The 23376-nt window shown below is 38.8% G+C and overlaps 1 protein-coding gene across 9 annotated transcripts in view; it reads right to left on the bottom strand.

The window, feature by feature from the left end:
* Positions 1-222: 222 nt before the first annotated feature.
* Positions 223-23376, bottom strand: part of ptprt (protein tyrosine phosphatase receptor type T) — a 256950-nt gene continuing 233796 nt past the window's right edge. For all 9 annotated transcript variants that reach the window (XM_058631865.1, XM_058631867.1, XM_058631868.1 and 6 more), the window contains 9 exons: positions 18990-19144; positions 15973-16108; positions 14179-14328; positions 13567-13740; positions 13290-13421; positions 12678-12803; positions 9987-10150; positions 4247-4382; positions 223-3085 (listed from right to left, as the gene is read on the bottom strand). In XM_058631865.1, the coding sequence (XP_058487848.1) occupies positions 3032-3085; positions 4247-4382; positions 9987-10150; positions 12678-12803; positions 13290-13421; positions 13567-13740; positions 14179-14328; positions 15973-16108; positions 18990-19144 (1227 nt within the window). In that variant the 3' untranslated portion in view covers positions 223-3031. The remainder of the gene's footprint in view (positions 3086-4246; positions 4383-9986; positions 10151-12677; positions 12804-13289; positions 13422-13566; positions 13741-14178; positions 14329-15972; positions 16109-18989; positions 19145-23376) is intronic.

The following is a 23376-nucleotide window of genomic DNA, read 5'->3' as shown; positions in this document are numbered from 1 at the left end:
AATATTAAATTTTTCGCCATTAATGTTAAAATATAATTATTATTGTTATCCATGAATTTTCAAATTAACAGTTTTACAAAAAACAGAGTAAAAAAAGCAAATCACATTATTATATTATCAATTCATAGTTATATAAAAAAATGATGGATATGTTCTATTACTGAATGCTTTTGTGTTTATTTGGTCCACCTTGGATGATGCAAAGAAGGAGATGTGCTCACATTTAACATTTTGGTCCCCTTTATTTTATGTTAACCACATTTCAAACAACTAAACAAGCAATGGAAATGGCATCACCAGATCTTAACAACACTTTGCTATTGACAAATAATCATCTCAATAATAATTATACAAAAGAAATGTACTAATCCAGGACAAAAAAAAGAAAAAAAAAAGAAAAAATCAATCAGTACATTAAAAAACGAAGTATACAGATGAACGGCCATGAACTGTTACAATACAATAAAGCTTTTGAGGAAATAAGAAGGATAAACATTTCTGGCATTCACATCATCTTCAATACAACACTGTCTTGATACGTCCATTAATGAGCCTGACCGCGCTCAAGCAAAAATAAGAGGTATGCAACAAAGCACAGACTGAACAGTTTGCCTTTTTTGAATTTTTATAATTTTTTTTTTAAATATACGTATGCTGGTTCTGGTCATGAGCATCAAAAGCAATGAACAAAATGGCTGCGAAACAATGAAACGACTGTTCACCAGAGACTAAAATTTGTCAAATCTCCAAACACCAACACCTCCTGATGAAAAAACGATGGCTGACATACAATTTTTTTTTACTGTTTTGATATTAACTTACACAACCTTCATTAGTTGGCATTTTAAAATGGAACCCTTTTATCTTTGTATCAGCAGTGTTAACCTCTAGATTAGAAGGGTTTTTGTGACTCAAAACGTGATTCAAGTCCAAACATCTGATCAAATGAGGGGATATAATGATGGAGCTGAAGCGATGTCCGAATTTCCAGCCATACATTCGACCCACGGGTCGATCACTATGGAGCCAGAATCATTTTCTTATTAGACTGTTGAGTGAGTTTGTCCAATTAAAGTTTCAGCCTGCACACCTCAGTGGGCTCGGAGGAAAAGTAAATGTGACGAATTGCAGAACCAAAGTAAATGTGACCTTTGCTCTTTGTGTTTGGTTTTAATGATGGATGGCAGATAAAGGGAGAGTGTCTTAACTAAAAGGCAGCACTTTTCAATTCAATTTATTCAGTTGTCTGATATCATTGTGCACACGTCTCATTTTAATACAGCTAACCGAAGCTGATAAGTGTCACGGCTACCAAAAATGTTTTAATATAAACTCTTTGTGCCTTTGCTTCAACATTTTGTATCTGAAAACTGATTTTTGTTGTCACACCAGTGAAGTGAAATGAATAAAATAGACATATCTTAACAACTCGGACTAACAAAATACAACACTGCACTGAATGTTACTGAATATTATTGATTGATTAAATTTGCCAGCCTGTAGTGTAGAGAGAGTTTGGGCCAATTTTGTTTGTTAAAATAACAATTTTCCCCTGGTTTGTTCATTGTCCTTTAAGCGATATATAAAGGCAAAGCAATATTTAATTGATTTTAATAATAAAACCACATGAACCAACATGATAAATCACATTTTGGTTCCTCACTCTGAGGGAGGAGGAAGTGTGCAATATGTTAAAACACAGTATATATATATATATATGTATATATATATGAGTACTTTTTTCATGTTTCACATGTTTGTAGTCAAGTAACAAAAGACAATAATCACGGTTGTTCAAAATGACGCTGACAGGTTTTTTTTTGTTGAGAGACTGTGTTTTAAAACGATTCACTTTATATATGCAGTGTGTCTGGTGCGTGATGTTTGTCTGTTTGTTTGTTTGACTGTGGTTGTCTTTTCTTAGTTACAGTAAGGGTGGATGCACACTGAGATTCCCACTCTCCATAAAACCATCCAAAAATATTTATGAAACTTTTCTTTACAGTTCTAAATAAAAAAAGTGGAGCATAGATAACAACATTTTATTCGAAAGGCAAGGCAATTTTTTTTGTTTTTTTTGTTTCTAGTACTGTTGTTATCCTGCGCCTTGTAGCAATTAACACACCATCCTCCCTGGTTTAACTTTAACACCAATGTCTGAGTTAAAGCAACAGGTTTTGGTCAAAACAAAGTTGCAAGTGTGTTTTGCGATTGATGCCATATGAAAAAAAAAAAAAAGAGAAAAGAAAACATGCTGACAATTTCAATTACAAGTGTCATTTACATTTAACATTTCTACAATCAAGAGGAAAATGTATCAGGTCCGAAATATTAAGTGTCTGTGGTTTTTGCTTTGATCCAACAGCATCACTTTAGATGAACTCAGTCGCGTTACTTTCTGCACAAACTCTGAGTGGATAAATATTACAGTTGACGTTTCGCTTGAGCTAAACGTGAAATTTCCCCCAACAAAACCTTCCAGTGTGCATCCAGCCTTCACAGGGAGACAACATTCAAGACATAGGATATATCTAAAAAGGAAATACTGTACAATAGTCACATCACAGCCCAGCAGAGTCAAGAGAGAGAAGGAAGGAAAAAGTGTCGCTTTTTTTAAACATCTGTTCTTTTTTTTTTTAACATAATTTTTCGATTTTCTTTGTACAAGCAGGTAAAGACTCCAGTCTTACTGAGGAAAACACACACAAGACATTCGCCAGTGTGTATGTTTGTAGCTTCTTCTTTTTTTTCTTTTTCTCTGTACAGGTTGTGTGTGTATGTGTTGTCACAGGCACACATATAGTTTCCACTCACACACACATACAAGTATGCAAGCATGCGCTCTCGTTCACACGCGCGCACACAGGCACACACACACACACACACACACACACAGGCACACAGGCACACGTGCTCACAGGTTGGGTTCAGGACTGTACAAAGCAGTTTTGCACTTCTGTGTGTCCTGATGTTGAGAATGACAGGCAGCATCAACAGCGAATCAGAAAAGAGAATTTTGGCTCGCAGCGAATCAGAAGGAGGTGAGCGCCTCCAGAGCCACTTCGTAGCAGAACTTGTACTGTTCCTGTGCAGGGACAAACAAAACACAAAGGGACACTTGTTATTTTTTTTTATTATTTCTTCCACACTGATTCAAACATTTAATACCTTTAAAAGCAGCAGTAGACCCCCACACACACACAAAAAAATACTAATTAGTTCCCACGAAATAGGTAAAAGGTGCACACGAAATATTAATTTGTGCTCACGAAATACTAATTAGTTCCCACGAAATAGGTAAAAGGTGCACGCAAAATATTAATTTGTGGTCACGAAATACTAATTAGTTCCCACGAAATAGGTAAAAGGTGCACGCGAAATATTAATTTGTGGTCACGAAATACTAATTAGTTCCCACGAAATAGGTAAAAGGTACACGCGAAATATTAATTTGTGGTCACGAAATACTAATTAGTTCCCACGAAATAGGTAAAAGGTGCACGCGAAATGTTAATTTGTGGTCACGAAATACTAATTCGTTCCCACGAAATAGGTAAAAGGTGCCCGCGAAATATTAATTTGTGGTCACGAAATACTAATTAGTTCCCACGAAATAGGTAAAAGGTGCACGCGAAATATTAATTTGTGGTCACGAAATACTAATTAGTTCCCACGAAATAGGTAAAAGGTGCACGCGAAATATTAATTTGTGGTCACGAAATACTAATTCGTTCCCACGAAATAGGTAAAAGGTGCACACGAAATATTAATTTGTGGTCACGAAATACTAATTCGTTCCCATGAGTGTTGCTGGGAACCCGGAGATACCCACGCACACACGGGGAGAAGTAGGTATGGCACAAGCAAAGCGAGTGAAGAGGGCTGAAGCTTTGGGAAGGAGACAGATAGCGTGATTGAGTTTTATTTTAGGTTAGGTTTAGGTTATTAATATTATTAATTACGTGCAAACAAATTAGTATTTCGTGGCCACGAATCACAGTTTTTTTTCATGTCATTTTTTTTTTTTATTGGTCTTTGTGAACAAAAACAATGGAACATTGTTTGCCTGATTGAAAATGGGCTTTGACAAGCAACACTCTGGAATTAAATCATCAAACCCCCTAAAAAATGTTTCCCTCTATTATCACATCCACCTGCAAAAACTCTTTGATAAGCATCTCCCAGCAAAAATATATGCTTGTGTGTGTGTGTGTGTGTGTGTGTGTGTGTATGAGAGAGTTCTCACCATAGTCTCCACCATATTAGTCTTGTTGTTCCTCAGCGTTTTGACGGTATGGAAAACATCCACAATGTTTTGCTGCTGGATCATCTCGTTGATGCTGCAGATGGCACAGAACGTTCCCGAACGCCCTCCGCCGGTACTGCAGCAGGAGGAGGGAGCAGCAGGATAAGAGTGGGAAGGAAAGAAAGACAAAAGCAATTCATCGTTTAACATCATTAACAGCATCATCCTGGAAAGCCAAAGTCAGTTTGTTGATCATGGGTAGACAAAGAAAAGGGGAAGCCTTTAAAGGAATTAAAAATAAAAAATAAAAATAAAAATGACCTCAGTACTCAGTATCCAACTCGAGATGTTTGCTCCTCTCTTACAGAAAAGCAGAAACTTATTTTCTGCATTCTTATCACCCTTAAGAGTATGTACTGCTTTATAAAAGTGTGTTTATCATGAAACTAAATGTTCCCTTTAAAGCATTTCTTTAATTCTTCAGAGTTAGAACGTCCCTGTGTAAGCCTGGGAACCCACAGGTGAGGAGAAGCACAAGTCAGTTGATTTAAGGGGAGGAGGATTGACTTTCGTTATTTAATGTAGGTTAATGGAATGAATAGAGTATAATGAATTATGTAATTTCTTCTTATTATTATTATTATTGTTATTATTTATGAAACATCTTTAATATTGGCATTCAAAAGGTGACAAAATTAGTTAAAGTACAATGTGTAACCATATATTTCACATACTTTTTTCTAAAACTGGCCTTTCTAGCCTCAAAGCGAGACAGTAGTAAGTTTGAATCTCTGTTCAGAATGAACTCTGACCCTCACCTAGTGTCACCTTGGATTGCTCCTGTTATCTCCTGCTATGGATGGATGGACTGATCAATGTTTGTAAAGCACTTGGACCATTTGCTCTGTAAAAGCTGCTTAAATAAATTAACTTGACTCACGTACAAAAAAACGTGTATCTAAGAGCAGGCCCAAAAGCCCCTTTATGACTACACTACAAATATATAAAGGTTAAAGGAAGGCAAATTTAAGACGTTGTATTGTTTTAGTTCTGGAACAAGTAGAGCAATTAAAGTTGAGAAAAGGTTAAATGAGACAAAGAATGACAGGACGCGACAGGCTGAACAAGCAGCGCAAGGGAAACCTGTCAAACTAATGAATGAGAGCTCGACTAATGGATTTAAAACAATCGAGAACAGTTTTTTCAGCTTAAGTCTTTACAGAGAAAGTAACTTGCAGCAGTAGGCAAAGGGTCAGTGACACAAACATATTCATATGTTTACTGGTTATGTGCACCAGTAAGCAGATAGTGTTCTGCCAGTCAGAAGTTCAATAATCCGCCCTGAAGAGTGTCTGACTCTCCTGCCTCACGTAGTTCCAGCAGAATTCCTTCAATATTCATTCTGAATAAAACATTCAGGAGGGGTAGAGCTGCAGCACTCTCCAAAAAAAGCAACCTAATGTCGAGCTTCTCTGCATCAGTAATGCCAGAATTTAATGTGTTTAAAAGTAAAAAAGTAGAGATGGTAAAAAAAAAGAAAGAAAAAAAAAGAAAACACCACAGGCTAATCAGGTTGATTTATATACAAATCAGTTACATCGTTGAACCACCTCAATTAATTAATACACTGGACTCGGATTAAAATTTATGAGACTGAAATTTTAAATGCATCTTTTTTTTTTGAGTCCACATTAGATAGATTTTCCTTTTTCTTGCTTTAGTTTAAAATTGTGATTTTAAGATTAAATATTGAAAGTAAAATACATTTTTTACATCAGTGCTGTGAGATACTGTGGGATCTATGGGCTAATCCTGATGCGGTGAGATTCAAGAGGCAAGAGAATCCCTATCACAAATTTTAACGTTTAATCTCACTGTCAGCAAGTTTTATCAATCCTTACAAGCACCATCTTACTGTAAAAAGAAATGAAAGCTGCACATCCATGCTAATGTGAAAATGTCTGTCAGTTTGTGGGAGTTGAGAACTGTCAACATACTGTATCAGATTATATGATGACTGTGTTCCTCCATCTAAAATGTTGAGCTTGTCGTATAACAACTGCTGATTTGAAAAAAAGAAGAAGAAAAAAGTCCAGAAAATGGGGCAGAAACTGACCAGATCCATATTCACACAGGTTTTTGAATACAGTCAAATTATTACCCATTATTTGGGGACGTGGACCCAACTTGCATCGTGCGTATGACGTGATCTGCGTCGTCAATGCGCAGGCTGCTCGTGCAGCTCAGATTTTGGAACTGCGCGCGCAAAGAGCGTGTTGGGTGCGAGTGGACAGCGCATGCACAAACTGAATCTCTGCCCCACAGGTAGGTGGAGTATTAAGCCCCGCTCTCCAAGCAGAAGTAGAAGAAGGATAGTCATCTGAGCCTCGACCTGGCAACCCTCGAACTGACTGACACCCCTGCAAACCGCGTGGCATGTGCGCCAAAGTATATCAGGGCCTTAACCCTGCATGTGTAAGCAGACATTCGACGAGATCACATGACTCTGAGTGGGTACAAAAAAAGCTCTTTTCTAGCTGCCATTAAACAACAAATACAGAAGACCAAGTGCACCCAACACAACGTGCTAATATGGTGACACTCAGTTTTACATTCAACTGCATCTCTCTGCTGTTTCTCTCACGCCCTGCTCTACCACAGAGAGAAAGAGAGGGCGACCAGAGCAGAGAAGCAAAAACATTGAATGTGTTTTTATGGTAATATAACAATGCAAAGCACAAAACAACAATAACACTGTTGTAGTTATATAAATACAGAAACAATTGGAGAACGTGAAACTCAAACTGGAATTGTCGTCATGATGAAGTCGCAGATATTTATAATAGCTTCATACAACGTGCAGCTGTATATTTTCAGACAATCAACACTGGGTGGTACACAATTCATAGCTAAACGAGATGTGTGTGAACCTTTACGCCCCTATTTCTAACATTATAAAGTGTTTTAGATTGTCAAGTTAAACTGCTGACTTGTGTACAGCGCACTGGTTTGTATGGTTGATAAAAGTACAAATGAAAAATGATCGAGATTGTGACAATGCTGCATTCAGTGTAGTTGGTAAAGTTCTCAACGCGAGTGACAGCACAATCCATATATATGTTTGTTAGTCTGCTCAGTCTGAAACGTGTATTTATATACATGTGTTCAAATAAATAAAGCAGAGAGAAATTGCTGCATTAAATGTCCTGCTGCTCATGATTATCGAACAATGTGACTTGCTGGGAATGAGACATGTGATCAACATTTAAAGACTCCAACTTCTACGACAAGTGGAGAGCAGAGGAAAAAAAAAAAAAAAATCAATTTCCCCAACCGCTGATTGAACTGTCATGTTTCTCCTTATCTCTGGTATTACTGAGTCTGTGAAATCAATACATGTGGCTGATTAGCCAGTGTAGCTGTCTTTAGCCACAACGGAGAAAGCTTATATCCCCGTCACTCACATTTTCTGTTTTATGCGGAAGAGTGTGACAGCTGCCCATTACAGTCTGGAAACTGGATCCAAAATTATTTTCGTCTTTGTACAATGTTATTATTATTGTATTACACCAGATATACTTTTAAATGATGGATACTTCATTTCATGTTGTAAAATATTGTCTCATTTCCACAAAAGACTGGGTTGAACACATGAAATCAATGGCTATGAAAGGTGGATTGATTAGGGGTCACATGATGGGACAGTCACTCTGTTCAGGGCACCAGGCATTTAATCACTTATTCTGTATAGGGATGAGCCGATATGATATATATGTATATATATATATATATACTCAGAATCGGTCCAATATTGGTCAAAATCACTGGACAAGATATTGGACAGATAAGAATTTCAAATCCTATATGATCCAAAAGTCCTACATGTACCCTTTACTATGCACAGACTGTAAAAAGTGTAAATAAAAACCAGCAACAGCATTTTAGCTGAGTCATGTTTTTTATTTCTTCTTTATGGGAGAAGAATATTTGTTACAAAGCTGGAGACTTTTGTTTTTGAAATAGCTTGAAATGGCTACAGAAACAGCTTCGTAGTTTAAAAGGTCTCAATGGATACAGTCATATTGGACTGATATCGGTAGATACTCAAGTTTCGTTTTCGTTATTGAAAAAGTGGTTTGGGCCAATAGCTCAGTTAAGATCAGCAGTCATTATCCAGGCCAAGCAGCAACAGTTGTGGCTTAAGTTGTTTCTTAAGTTGTTTCTTTTCAGTACCTATAATCATTAAAGCTGCAGTTAAAACACTGCAGCAAAAAAACACGGAAAAGCAAGCAGAAATTCAGTCAAACAAATCAATGCCAATTCTGATTGGCCTAATGAGCTGTGACAGAGTAAGCTGATTGGACGAGCATCAGCGGTGTGCTTAAGGCGATGTTTGGAGTGTGTGTGTGTGTGTGTGTGTGTATATACGGGTGTGTGCCCATGTCTTATTGTTAGAGAAGTTCACTGTAATCTCTGCACAGTCAGGAAAGGTTGTAGGAAGCTTTTAGTGTTAAATCAGATCACCTAAGACAAAGTGTAGCACATCAGGGTGAGAAGTGCGCTGAAAGTGCTCGGTAAGTGCTACTTAGGCAGGTTAGAGATGTTAGGAGAGGTGGTGATCTTGGAAATAGAGAGGGGCACCCCTGCTCCGATAGCATTAGTTCACTAGATGTTAAGAAGACAGGCATTAATGACTTGAATTTGATATTGGTCGCCATGGGTAGCCAGAGAAGGTCGATGAGCAGCAGAGTGACACGCGCTCTTTTAGGCTGAGACCAGACACACCAGCACATTCTGGATCTTTGTGTGTTTCACTGTGCCTGTGTGCCAAAAGGCATCTCTATCAGGGATAGCTGGTCATCAAACTTGACACCAGGGTTTCTTACATTCTTGTTTGGTTTGAAAGATTAACAGGCAGTGGAGAGATTAATTGGCTGGGATGACAAAGAGGTGAGTCTTAGAGAGGTTTAGCTGAACATGGCAGCCTATCATCCACGGGTGTATGAGACACAGGCAGAGATCCACACCAAAACCATGAGATCACAAACGCATTATTGACTAATTCACTCCTATGACGGACTCCAACGTAAGTGATGGAGGCGTCAACTGAAACGCTTCATGTTTACTTGGAATGGAACAACATCAAGTGGCACCGGACTGCATTATGGGTACATTGCCTCCCTTTGCTTTCATAGTGTGCAGCAGAAGTGTCAGCCAAAACATGGTATGCAAATAAACTAACACCGAGGCGAGACAATCAAATCATGTATCACCATTTAGCTCAACCACGACACGGCTCAAACAGCTCTTGGAAAAGGTTGTTGTTATAAATGCTTTTTGTCAGACACAGTGCGACCAACAATACCAGACATGGTGGCCATCACATCACCATCACATTAGCAAGATTAGAAACTCTTGCCATGAATTGAACCATGACAGAGACTGCTCTGCTAACCTCCAATATCTTCCTTTAGCACCAAGTGTCAGACCCGCCCACTGTCAAGCATTGATGCATGTGATTCCAGTCTTATGGTTTCCAATATCACTGGTAGTCAAGGTAGTATGGTATATTTCAAAGAGTAGGGGCCCCAACACTGAACCTTGGGCCCACCTTGTTGGCACTAGATAGTGTAGTGTAATGTGAGTTGTCCATGTCTTTGACTTGCATAAGGTTTTATCACATTTTTCAGCATGTGTGTGTGTGTGAGAGCGAGACAGAGAGAGAGACAGTTGAACTTACAGGCAGTGTACCACAGTCCTCCCATCTCCTCCGTCATACTGCTCCTGCCACTTCGCCAGCCTCCTGACCAACTGGAGGATAGAGCGCTTAGAGAGAGGTGTGTCCCTGTAGGCCGGCCATCCAATGAACTGGAAGTGCTGCACCAGGCGGTAACCGTCCTGTGGCTGAGGAAACCAGTGTGAAATTAGAATTTTTATCACCAATAAAGAATGTGTAATATGATCCAATAAAGAAGGAAAGCATTACAGTATTACAGTATTTTCAATTCTTGATTCAATATTCTAATCTTTCCATGTCCCATTTAGGCATTTTCGATTCACATCAACTTAAAACTGACTGATACTGGCAATGTCAAAGCCCTTGTTCTGCAATTAGTTTTTGTTTCTGCATAAAATATCTTCAAAATGTGAAATGTTTGGACTCAACAAAGATGATGTCTTATATGGTGTTTAATTACATTTCATGGCAGACAAAATGTTTTCATTTGTCTCGCCCAAGGGGGTTGGCAACCACCGCCAAAAATACCAGAACCTGCAGTCACTGTCAGACTGATTTGCTAGGTTTGCCAGACATGTCTATGTGTGTTGACATGTACATACAACAGGAGTATGTCTGTTCCCTCTAAATGGTTCTTAATGTATACACTTCACCTTTATACCCTCTCCCTGTGTGTGCGTGGGTTTTCTATGGGTTCTCCGGCCTCCCACAGTCCAAAAACATGCAATATGAGGATTAGGTAAATTGGACACTCTAAATTGACTGTAGGTGCGAGTGTGAGAGTGGGTGGTTATTTGTCTTCGTATGTGGCCCTGTGATGGACTGGCAAACTGTCCAGGGTGTACCTTGCCTATCGCCCTATGTCAGCTGAGATTGGCACAGTTCCCTCCACGACCCTCATGTGGAGGATAAAGTGGTAGAAGATGGATGGATGGACCTTTATTCCCATATATCCTCTCCTCCTACATCTATTAAATACCTGACAATAACCTCCTTTATTATTTTTTATTCATTCATTCTTTGTCTTCAAACAACACTGTTTTTATTTTCTACACACACACATATATATATATATACATATGCAGTATATACTATCTATTCCCCTTCATTTTCTCAAAACCTTTTCTCTTCTCTCCTTTGCCTACTACCCCCTTCTTCATTTGATGGCTTAGTGGTGGGTCGTACCGACTCAGTGCGGTTGGAGCTGCGCTCACAGTGTGAGATACAGTAAGCTGTTGTGGCGATGATATGAGCCATTTCACGCTAGACTGGTGATGTGTTTGAGAAGGAGAGAGCGTGTGCTAGAAAATAGAGAGAGTAAGGTAGTGGGGAGTTCACTAAGCACTATAGGAGCATTCAGACAATAGGGCAGCTCTAGAGCAGTGCCGTCATGGATGGGTGATAAAATGAGATGAGAGGGGAGTAACAAGAGGAGGCATGGGGGTAGCAGAGAAAAGGGGAAAGGAAGGATAGAGGTGAGGAAGCTGAAGGGAGAGATGAATTGAGAAAGGCACGGAAGTAGAAATAAAAGAGTAGAAAAGAAAACAGAAGAGTAAATAAAAATGGTTTTCCAATAGTTTTGTTATTTGACCACCTCTTGTTGCACGCCGATAATGTCTACTATTATGCACTACCAGTGGTCGCTGGTGGTCTTTGACACAGGGGAGCTAATTTCAGGCCCATTTATTCATAGAAAATACTGTGCCACAAATGCCCCCCCCCCAAAAAAAAAAAAAAAAAAACACGTTGATGAACAAAAATTAACGAACGATCAACTAAACAAGGAAATGCTAGAGTAGTATTTTTATTTACAGTGTACAAACAAAAATGGGCTAACCGCCGAGCAAATAACACACAACGGGTTGCTTTCGCTTCTAGACTTCACTCGCAAAATCCACATGGGACTGAGACAGAAAAGGCTCTGGTGTTGTGTATATTTTCTACAACGCTGTCAGTCAAAAACGTTGGTTCTGCTTTTCAGATGGTTCCTCCAATCATCATGCATCCGCCCAGCATCCGTGCCCACCCACTGCTCCATTGACGCCGAGAGGCGCTGAGCTTCCCTGGAAGTGACAATTTTGCCGCATTTATCCAATCACCATTGAGCTCACCGCAGTGAAAAAAGCCATTCTGTACTGCCTCGTGGAGATCAATTGAAGCTCAGCTTCCACTGGTTTTAATGTGCCATGCTGCTACAGGAATGTATGAGAAGAAAATTGCGCCAGATGATCTGTGATAAACAGCTGATTCGGAACAAACTTGTCAGAGTTGATTGTGTTCTATTGCACTTTTAGTAAAGAAATGTAAATACAACAGTACATATTTGACCCTTGATTTTATGACATTTTAGAGGAGGCAGAGCCTGCCTTGTTGTCTTAGAGCAATCGCCTCTGTGTACTACTATACACTACACTGGTGATATACTCGGTTTGCTACAACATCATCCTGCCAGTTGCCTGAGGGAAAGGAAAGGTTGCAAATGAAACTGAAAATGCCTTTTGTGAGTGTCTCAGAGTGTGTGACTACACGGTTATCTATATACCATCTGTAGGTCAAGTGGTACATTTTTGATTACTTTGGATAGGGAAATGTGTTTTTTTTTTACTCCATGTTAATATTTTTGTGTAAAGAATTGAATAACAAATTTCAAAATGACACACAAGTACACAATATTTCACTTCAAGCAGCACATACCCTTGCCATGTTGCAGATCCTGAAGATTCGGTTTATGATGTCTTCATCAATGTCTGCTGATATGAATTCCACCTGAATGGGACCATAGCAACATGAACTCTTCTCCGGCCAGTACTGCATACATAACTACAGAAGCACAAACACAGTGGGGGAAAGAGAATTAATTGCTGAGGAAGAATTGTGGATGAAAAAGAAAAAAATATAACAGATTTAACATTCAAAAAAGAATTGCCATTCAAAAATAACTAAATTAAACTAAACTAAATTGAATTTATAATTCATATTGGCTTAGACTGGCTCGGTTATGTATTTTCATGTAGTTCTGCATTTTCCGTACTTAAATTCTCTGCAAGTCAATTGTTGAGTGGACACATTAGCACCATAGTTGTGTTGGCATGGCATGTATTTTTACAGCAGTATTTATTCCTTACATGTTGCACCCCTAAAATGACATCAAATAAATACTTTGTTTAACGTTAGATTTCAGCTTTTTTCACTTTTTACCTTTGTTATGAATCAAGTTAACGACAAGTGTGTATGTTCATTACTAATTTAGCATTATAGAGTTTGTCTAGTTTGTTGAAACAAAAGTAAACATTTTGTTTTACTGACCTGTGCTGCATCCATCTCATTGAGCATTACAATGGAAGAGCAGTTGTAGTCAAACACCAGCCTCCAGAAGTCACCCATCGTGTTTGGCAAGGGATGCTGTGTAACAATGAAAGCTGCTGGCTGTTTGTGACTCTGGAGAGAAGAGATAGCAAATAGATAATTGAGATTCAAACAAACAGTTGAACAAGAGAATACTATTAGATTTAGGCATCACTACAGCAATGGACAAAAAATATAGATTTATACATTTTTAATAAACACCTTAATTAGCACTTACATCCATCAATGCAGCATTGATGTAATTAGAGCTCTCTCCATCCACAGATATGAGGAAAGGCAGGCACCGGTCTGCTGATAGGACGTCCATACTTCGGTTCTTGTCATGGTTCCTGGGTAGCAAACCCACACTGCAATCCTCTGGACGGACTCTAGGGGTCACTATATTCAGAGTCTGGTAGAAACAAAACCAGGTAATAAATGACAGTCTAATTAATTAAGATAATACAGCAAAACCCCCATGGGCATAAAAACATTTTATTTACTTCTTTAAAGATTATAACTTAAAGCAGCAGTATGTAACTTTTGGTAAGTTAAGATAGTCTGTCTCTGTTTGGTCTTTGTGAACAAACTGCAAGATTATTGGTATGATGTCTTTCATCTGAAAATGGGCAAGCAATACTATCAGACCTGACTGAGGGAGTGTTTGTGTGTATACACTGGCAAAGGTAAGAAGCACTGATCTCCTCAAACTGTTGAAAGACTGGGTTTTTTTGAGCAGTAGAATTTACTTCTGAAACGTTTTGTGGGCACACCTTTGTGGTTTCAGTATGGCACTATTATGTCTGTAAAAGTGATCTATGACAACACGTTGACGTCTGAGTGCACTCACCTGGAATTCGTCTTTAATCTGGCTGGAGTTAGTCTGTGGGTCCAGTCTGCTGATGTTGTAGTAAATGGCTCTGAACTCACACACGGGTATGGCTGTGTTTCCACATAGACACGCCTCCAGGATGGCATCGTGAACAAACACATACTGCTCCTACAATTTCAGCATAAGGTACACGATCAAAGAAATGCTATAGTAAACACAGGCTAGACTCTTCAACTCGATGTGCAGCTCATTTGACTGTAGTTTATCACGATGGCTGCAAGCGCTTACACCTCTGGGACCGAGGCTGTGGCTGTGCATCTGCCTTTTTCAAGTCATTGACAAACGCAAACATTCCACTGTGAACACAGTATTTTGTTTGCTTTGTGCGCTCGTGCTCTCTCGGCAACCTCGACGTGAATCAAACGGGAGAGATGCTTTGCCCTGCAGTGTTTCTGAGCTCTGGATCAAGTGTGCTCTTTGTGCTCCAAACAACCAGCTCACTCTTAAAAGCGTCAGCCTTTAAGAGCTACAGCAGCTACTGTGCATGTTAATTCATCCCTTTCTCTGCCTCCCTTTGTCCAACCATTTTATGTATTGTTCATTCACTTTTTTATTTCTCTGCCCCACATTTCTTTCCCGTGCTTTTGCTCACACTTGTGTTTACTTTCTAATGGATCGTCTTTTAGTCTGTGTCTGAATATGTTAAGTGTGCGAGGGATTTTAAAAGCTGGTGACACAGACATACTGTATACTGTGTGTACGACATAACACACGTTCCCCTGTACCTTATTAAATGTTTTTATTGCTTTGTGTGGTGAGGATGAATTGCTCCCATACATAATCAGAGGGGAGGATCAGATGCAGTTTGCTTGGTATCAAGAATGTACATGTGCACACACATGCAAACACAGCTTTTATGTAAGTGCCATAATATGAAAACACTTGAGGTGTTGCCTTGGGTAACTCTTCTTATTATAGCAATTATGAAATCCATACACAAATCAATTCTAGACTCTGGTGTTGAGCTGTCAGTCTGATAGCTGGGCTATTTATTCCTGGAAAAGTTGACTTTTTTGATCAGAACAATTTTCATCAGTGGCACACATGGAATACAGAGATGGGATAGATTAAGTCATCTGCTTGAGAAGAAATGATTTACCTTTGCTCCAAAATAAGACAGAGTGAAAAAAAATTATTGATTGTCATTTTCAGGGAAGAGATCCTCCATGTTTTGCAGATATAGAAAAAATCAGATTCATGACTCTACTTGACCTAATGATGTATACTAAAACCAAGTTCAGGACGATGGAAATATTAGTAGTAGTAGTAGTAGTAGTAAAGTGATCATTCTATAAGCAATAGCTAGTAGTATAAGTATGCTGACTGCTATTAAGTTTCAGCAGCAAACTATTCGTAAAAGAGAGACATATTTCATGTGTGTAGGTTTTTGTGCATCTGCATCTTACAATTGTAAATCTGTGTGAGTTTTGATTTAGACTGTTTGTGTACATTGTGTTTATGATTGCCTTTGTACAAAAGTCAACTAGTTTAATATTTATAGAGTGACAGGGATGGAAGACATGAGGCTGAAAGAAGTAGTGAGAAACTGTCTCTCTTTATGCTTCTGTGTGACCTACAAAAATACTAAAAGGCAGACAGACAGCCATTCTATCTCGAATGCAACACGCTAATAATTAAAAATAACATACTTGCTAACCAAATGTTAAACTGTAAGAAGAACACCCACCTTGACTGTCTGGACCGTGTCAAGTAGACTTACTGACATGTCTCTAAATGTCTCTTAACTCTCACCTCAGTTTGCACCATGTTGACTCGTTGTGATCTCAGCTCTCTGATGCAATTGAAAATGTCCACCACGCCTTCATTCTCTGCCATGTCCAGCATAATGTCCACTGCAATGAAGCAGCCTGTCCTCCCTGCACCGGCACTACAGAGACAAATAAACAATCCCCATGTTATCTCTATTATCACATAGTTATACATCTATGACGATATCCTCAATTCTGCAAGGTGAAAGTTATTATTATTGTCACTAACAATCATCAAGGAGAATGTGAACATGTTTCAATCAATTTTTTTGTTCTGTGTTTTTTTAACACACACACACACACAGAGACTTTGATACCCTGTGTCAGCTGTTAAAGTGACACATTCTGAACAGTATCTCCTCGAGAGAAGAGACACATGAAGGTGAGCATATGGATTGAGTGAACAATCAAGGGAAGGAAGAGGCAGGGGAGAGAATTGTGGGACGAGGTTAGTGAAAGAAGTGGTCGCCACAAGGGAGTGATCAGGGGAGGAAAGGCGGCACAAATAGAGGGATGGAGGGAGAGGGACCATCGATGAGCAGGTATGGAGAAATAAGGAGAGGGAGGGTAGAGACCATCTTTCACTTTTCCATTCTCCATATAGTAGAGGGAGGGAGAGAGGAAAGAGGAGACAAAAGAACAGAAAGAGAAGGGAAGATGGAAAGGAAAAGGAGAGAGGAACTGCCTCAGCAGATTACCTGTCAACCTCTGTGATTAATGTCGAGAACAGAATACTGCTGGGCCTCTGTGTGTGAGTGAAAACACGTGTGTAGGTGTGAATTTTGAACGCCTCATGACACAGGCCAATAGCATCAGAGTGCCCCCGGATATTGGAAGTGACTGGCATAAGTTCCTGCCCGTATGTCTGCATCCTCTTACTATGGCCATCTGTGTACACCACTGCTCTCCTTGTTTGTCATGGTCTCTGTCTGTGTGTATGCTGCCTTTTTTTTTTTTTTTTTTTTATCTAAAAGCTGTCCGTCTTTGTCCCTGTTTGCATCCAAACTTTCCTTTGTCCTGCCAGAGGAGACTGCGACTGTGTCTCGTGTAAATAAGCTAATACTGTAATCAGGTGAACCTGTGAAACGTATGTCTCACAACAATGGCTATCAGCGTGGAAGGAGGGATTTTTCTAAACAAATAAGATGAAAAGTGTTTCAGAAACAAATTACAGATCTTAGCTTTCACTCGACTTTGGGTGCAAACGTTTGCAGTCCACAAGGAATGGTTTAAATTACATTTCAGCAGTCAACAGTAAACATTTAATTTCAGAGATCAGAGAACACACATTTTTGGAAAGGTTATGGTCCCTTTGGAAAGGACTTGACAAACTAGCAATTTTCTCGTTTCAGTATTAGCAAGAGTGGCACAAACATAGTTCATCAGTGTGAATAACATTCTTTTATTTATTAAATGTCAAAACAGCTGCAAACTCCTACCTGTTTGTGCATTCACATGTGCAAGTTATTTTTTAAAACGTGTGACATGCAGTGATTAAACAGTTAGCCTAGCCTGTGTACTATGACACACATATGGTTATAGATTTAACATTGAACATTTAAAAAAAATATCCTGTCTCCGAATGAAAAAAATTATGTAATTTTCATCCCTACTACTACTACTGCTACTACTACTTCTTGGAATGACTAAGATGTTCTCATGATGTTATCATCAAATAGTCATTGTTCCTGCAAGACAATGTTTTTTTATTAATATGTGTTTATTCAGCAGAATCATGCACATAAATGTATAAATAGCATGTACAAAAATGGGTTAAAGCTATAGTCCTTTAGAATTGTTCAACTAAAGCTACATTTGTGAATAGGGATACCTTTCTCTGCCAAGAGCAAATACTGGCAGGAAAAGAGTTTAATTCTCTCTGTATAGATCCACTCAGTGACATGTGTTATATTAAGAAAGACCACCAATTTCAATACATTCATTTTAAATGCTTCTGGCAATATGAAGACCCTTTCCTGAAGCTTATTTATTGCTTGTCAGAGTGCTGACCTTCGTCTTCTATTCACGGTATGTAGTGATGGTGGTGGTGGTGGAACAAAAGTGCAGTGAATTCCTTCTTTTTTTCCATTGTGACGATAAAGGTTAAGACCATCAGTCTAATTCATGGACAAGGTAGATGGGTATGAGTGATCATACTGGTATTGCTGATGTGATAACTTGTCTTATAGGGGGAGGGGGGCAAAAATACAGTATATACTGTATGTATATATATATATATATATACACATACATATATATATATATATATATATATATACATATATATATACATCTACATGATCTGTATGCAAAAGCTTCATCTGCAAAATTTAACTGGTTGAAAAGTGAAGCTTTGTTGTTAGGAATGTGGAGAAATAAGGTAATTCCTAGGGTCTGAAATCGGGGGAAAGAGAGTTTAAATGGTCTGGGAGTGTATATGTTTATGTGTGTGTATATATATATATATACATACATATATATGTATATTTATATGTATATATATATATATACATACATACATGCATACATATACATACATATAGATATATATACAGTGTATATATATATATATATATATATACCTGGAAGAACAACTCCCTGAACACCAGCAGTGTAGGGCTTGTGCTAAAGATACAATATCTTGGAAGAACTCACTTGAAGGTTGAACATTAATATTTCAAAAATAATGGTAATTTTGGTGTGTTATTTTTCTTTTGACCCTTGAGCAGTGAGGTGATTGCAGCATATTTGTCTTCCCAATTTTTGTTCTAAATCTTTTCTCTTCTACAATATTGTTTGCCTAATTGCTGATGCAAAGTTCTGCGAAAGAGGCCGTGCCCTGAATTTTGCTAGGAAGTCAAGAGCTGTAGAACTGAGTGAGATGCTGTGTTTGTTTGTCCTTGTCTAATCTGCGCAGCCAGTGACCAGCAGCATCAGGGAATAAAGCTAATCTCCTGTACCAAACCTTGTTGTGCTTTGACTGTGTGTCTGTCTTCCTACCTGCAGTGTGCCACTATGGGCCCAGCATCTGGAGGGTTGAGGAACTTGACCTGTCGTATGAAACCCAGCAGTCCGGTGGCATAACAGGGAACTCCATGGTCAGGCCAGCTGGTGAAATGAAACTGGCGTAGTTCGCGGATTTCATGATGGCCCTTCTGAAAAAACACAAACAGTTGTACAATTTACAGTGAAATTCAAAGAAAACATTTAGCATGAATCATATTTCATCAAGGCCCATTTGGGAAAGACTGACAAGAAGACATCATGGTTCAGCAGCCTGATATACAGCAGGGATTTGAGGAATCGAGCAGCTGTTGTGCCTCTGTCATCAGACGGAGAATAAAGCCGGAATTTATAAAGGAAATAAAAAAAAGATAGATATAAAAAGATAAAAAAGGAGAACTGTAATAGTCACCTTGATCTCTTAATCTATTAATCACAATATATACAGGAACTATTTTATGTTTTGTAACATATTTAGTACCTGTGTAGTAAAATATATAATAAGATTTCCTTTGTCTTACAAAAGAATTAAACCTATTTTATGAAAGACCAAAACAGATCCATTTTAGCAATAAGACAGACCCTGCTGGCTGGAAATATATATATTTTTTTTTATGAAGACAGAGTTTGGTGCGTAACAAAATAAACAATATGAAAATAAAAATGGCAGCAGGCATCTATTGTGAACATAAGTAAATGACTGGTCTATACTTGCTGTGACTGTTTAACAACGTGGATATGAAGGAGCTAAAGATGAAATTCTGATGCTTCACAGATAAGATAGTTAAGTTTCATTTTCCATCAGGGCTTGCCTGGGAGACAGACTTCTTATTTAAAAACTGTAATGCGCAGTGTTTCCTTCTTAGCAGCTCAAAAAGCAGGCCTCTAATCCTGGATCCATCCAGATACTGCCATGTCTGGAAGTCATTTCAATTTCAAGTATCTTTGGTTTCTACTTTTTATGGTGCATAAGTAAAGCAGCTTTCATGATGCTGAAATAACCAACAGTTAACACAGTGCAGAGTTTTCTTCTCCACTTTTTGCTTTAAAATGTCATCATGGGTAGGGGTATTTACAAACCAAATTTTGCTTAATATAAATAGAGATACTCAAAGGTTTTTGTTCCACACACTTCTGTCTTCATAGTATTGCAAACCCAAAATGAAACCAGGCTTAGCATACAGCACCCTCTGGGGAGGAGCTCTCTGTGGTCCTGCTATGTTTTCAAGTTCACTAATCTCTCACATGGCCAGATATCACAAGACCAACATAGTTATCCACAGAAAGAAAAAGCAGCCCCTAGTACTTAAATTAGTATCAAATGGCAGACATGCAGAGATAGCTGATAAATACAGTGGCCAAAAATCCAGAACTGCCAGCGAATGGTATTGTTGCTCTGTATTATGTCACTAACAAGTTCACAGTGATGAGATGAATGCCGTGTTCAGAGCTTGGCCACAAAATCCAGGACCTAACGTGACTTCAGCAAAGCTTCCAAGACACCTCAGTGTATTCTGTGAATTTCAGACCTGTCAGCAGTGACTGTATGACTTTGACAGTCCTGCATATGTCACCTTGCTCAAGACAGACAGCGACACATCAGCAACCTTCAGGCTGAAAAGTCTTGCCTCTAGATCTCACTCTGAATTCTGACAAGCATCTCGGGGTATCCAGTGACATCCCTCTTCACAGGATGTATGAATTTCCTAACTTTTTGACAGTTCCAAAATGCAGCATAAGATAAGTATGACTCTTTCTTTAGATTCCAGCAGATACAATTTTTTCTACACTACAGGGTTCGTCTTTAATAATTCAAACCAATGGATTGCCTTATACTTGCTGAAACCAAACAGATCCTAAATGAATAGAGACATGTCTTCCTCAGTTCAGTTTACTCTCCAAGAATAGAACTGGGAGGAAAATGTTGTTACATTTCTATTCTGGTATAGAAAAACAAGTGCATTGAATTGTTTGTTTAGGCTGTTTGTCTTACAATTTGAGAAGCAGATGTAATTTAGAAAGGTGAACAACAGAGGCAGAGGTCAAGGCACAGAGACGTGAGATAGAAGGAGCAGTGGCAAAGGAATAATGGAAACTGAGATGGGGGGGAAGTGGTGTTGTGAGGATGGATGAAGATGCAGAGGTATTCTAAGACAGACGGAGTGTCATTGGAAGCAGACGTTGGAGAAAACTAAAACCCAGAAAACCACAAGGTGATTTGATAACTGGACTTTCCATTGATTTGCTCTCTTGTGATGTTGAAATGACTTCTCTAAATCGATAGACAGTGTTCCAACACAGCCAGAACCTCAAATCCATGACTGGTTGGTAGAAAAAAATAACAAAACTTTGAAGAGCATAAAAATGATGGGGTGACAGGAAAACACTTCAAAGCTTATGTTTACTGTGAAAGAAAATATGCAGCAATTTGTGCCTCGCTTTAGAAATTATATTCTTGTTGAGACTAATATGTAACAGAGGATGGACAAATTGCATTCATCAATGTTATACACTGAACCTTCATTTTCAAAATACATGGTTTTTCGTTTTAATAGAACAAATGATTATATTGTTTGGGTGGGTGATTTTTGAAAAAAACAAATTTGTCTGATTATTTTTCAGGGGAGTTTGTTTTTATGTGAGTATCCAAGAGTTATATACACACAGAAGAATTGTGCATCTAATGCTGTCTTGGTGGAAAAGAGGCTTTTTGTGGTACAGTGCGATTCAACTCACCACAATGCAGTTTGGAACGCTAAACCCTGTTATGGCAAGCATTTCCACTGTGCGCCAGACAGTGATCACTGCATCAGCTGCATGAATAGCGTGTTATCACACAACGTGTGGTCCTCCAATGCACACGGAAGCCTTTCAATGAAATCCTTGGTCAGAAATATCCCTATGTGATGTATTCATGTATGCAGAATGTATACACAGTGCAGCCCACCAATAAATTCCAGGGTAACGATGGAGGACAGCCAGCATTTTTTGTGTTTTTTTTGTCGTAGTATATGGCTGTTTATCATAAAAAGACCACACCAATTTTCTATTTTTTCGTGTCATCACACACAAGCAACAATTCTTTGTCAACAAATCAATGGACTGCAATGTTTCTCACTCCATCCTTTCAGAGTTTGACCACTGTGCTTGGTATCCCAAAGGAAGGGTGCCACAAATCCTTGTGCACTTAAAGCTGCAAATGCAGGTGTGCTAATGGCTGAGTGTCCTTTTTTGTACCTTAGAATTTACTGTGCAAATATAATACTGCAGATGTATCGATGTCTAATACTGGGAGTGAGACAGAGCTAAATGACATTGTCTATTGTCACCAGCTCTAAGTTAAAGGAAAGTGCTTACACCACTTAGGGGGAGTGGGCACACTGACAATCAAAAATGTCAATAAACTATTTAAATAATCAAACTAAAAGAAGAATACAATGGGCATTCTCTCTGTAAGGGAACCAAGCTCTACCCCAGAGGGTAAAACCTGACAGGGTGTCAGTAAACTTCTCATCTCCCCAGAGTTAGGAAGGCAATGAGAATTTTTTGGCACGTAGTACAATCAACATGGTGTGTCAGCGCTCTGTCTCTGTTCAGAGAGTCTCTACAGCTTTACATATAGTAAACAGCCTGTTTTACACCTCTTTCAGGCCATCTGTCCAATCTGTGTAATATGTGCCGGTCCATGGAGCTGTGTTTGTTTGGCCTGTAGCCTGTGTACACTGCTGAGTCTAGACCTGCATGATTTGGTCTCTGTTGTGGTATGCATTTGTTTGCTTTCTCCAGATCGGTGAGCCGCAGACCGGATTCGAGTAATGTCGTAAAACTGTGATTGATGCATGCGCTTCAAACACACTGTGCAACTGAGGTGCAGAACAATGTATACTCTCTTCCTCTCCATGTCTCTTTGTCACATCGCAAAACCTACTGTAGTTTAAATATAATGAAATTTTGCACTTGTATGCGTGGCGTGTATTTCTACTTATTAATGTGTACAGCCGAATGACAGGCATTTCAAAACCGGCTTTTCTTTGGAATTTAGAGTATGTGCGCACATGCACACATGGAGGTGGTATGGATTAATGGCTTTCTAAATGAGCTGACAGCGAGGACTTGAAGACTCATCTTCATAAGCTGCTTTCACACAAGTGAAGAGGAAAGAAAATTCGGGGAAAAAAAAGACCTTGACAGACAACCGTATAGAAAAAGCAAGAAAAAAGCCACAAGACAGCAGGAAGGAAAGATCAAGATTTTTGTTGCAGGGGGTAATAAATGTGCTACTGTTGATGTGGAGTTTTGGCAGTGTAGGTGCAAACGTGTTTTTGTCATTTCCCATATATTTAGAACAGAGATACACTTTCAGTTACAAAAAAGGGAGGAATCA

This window comes from Solea solea, chromosome 6 (genome assembly GCF_958295425.1).
Source record: "Solea solea chromosome 6, fSolSol10.1, whole genome shotgun sequence".
NCBI lineage: Eukaryota > Metazoa > Chordata > Actinopteri > Pleuronectiformes > Soleidae > Solea > Solea solea.
This window is presented reverse-complemented; position numbering and strand designations above follow the sequence as displayed.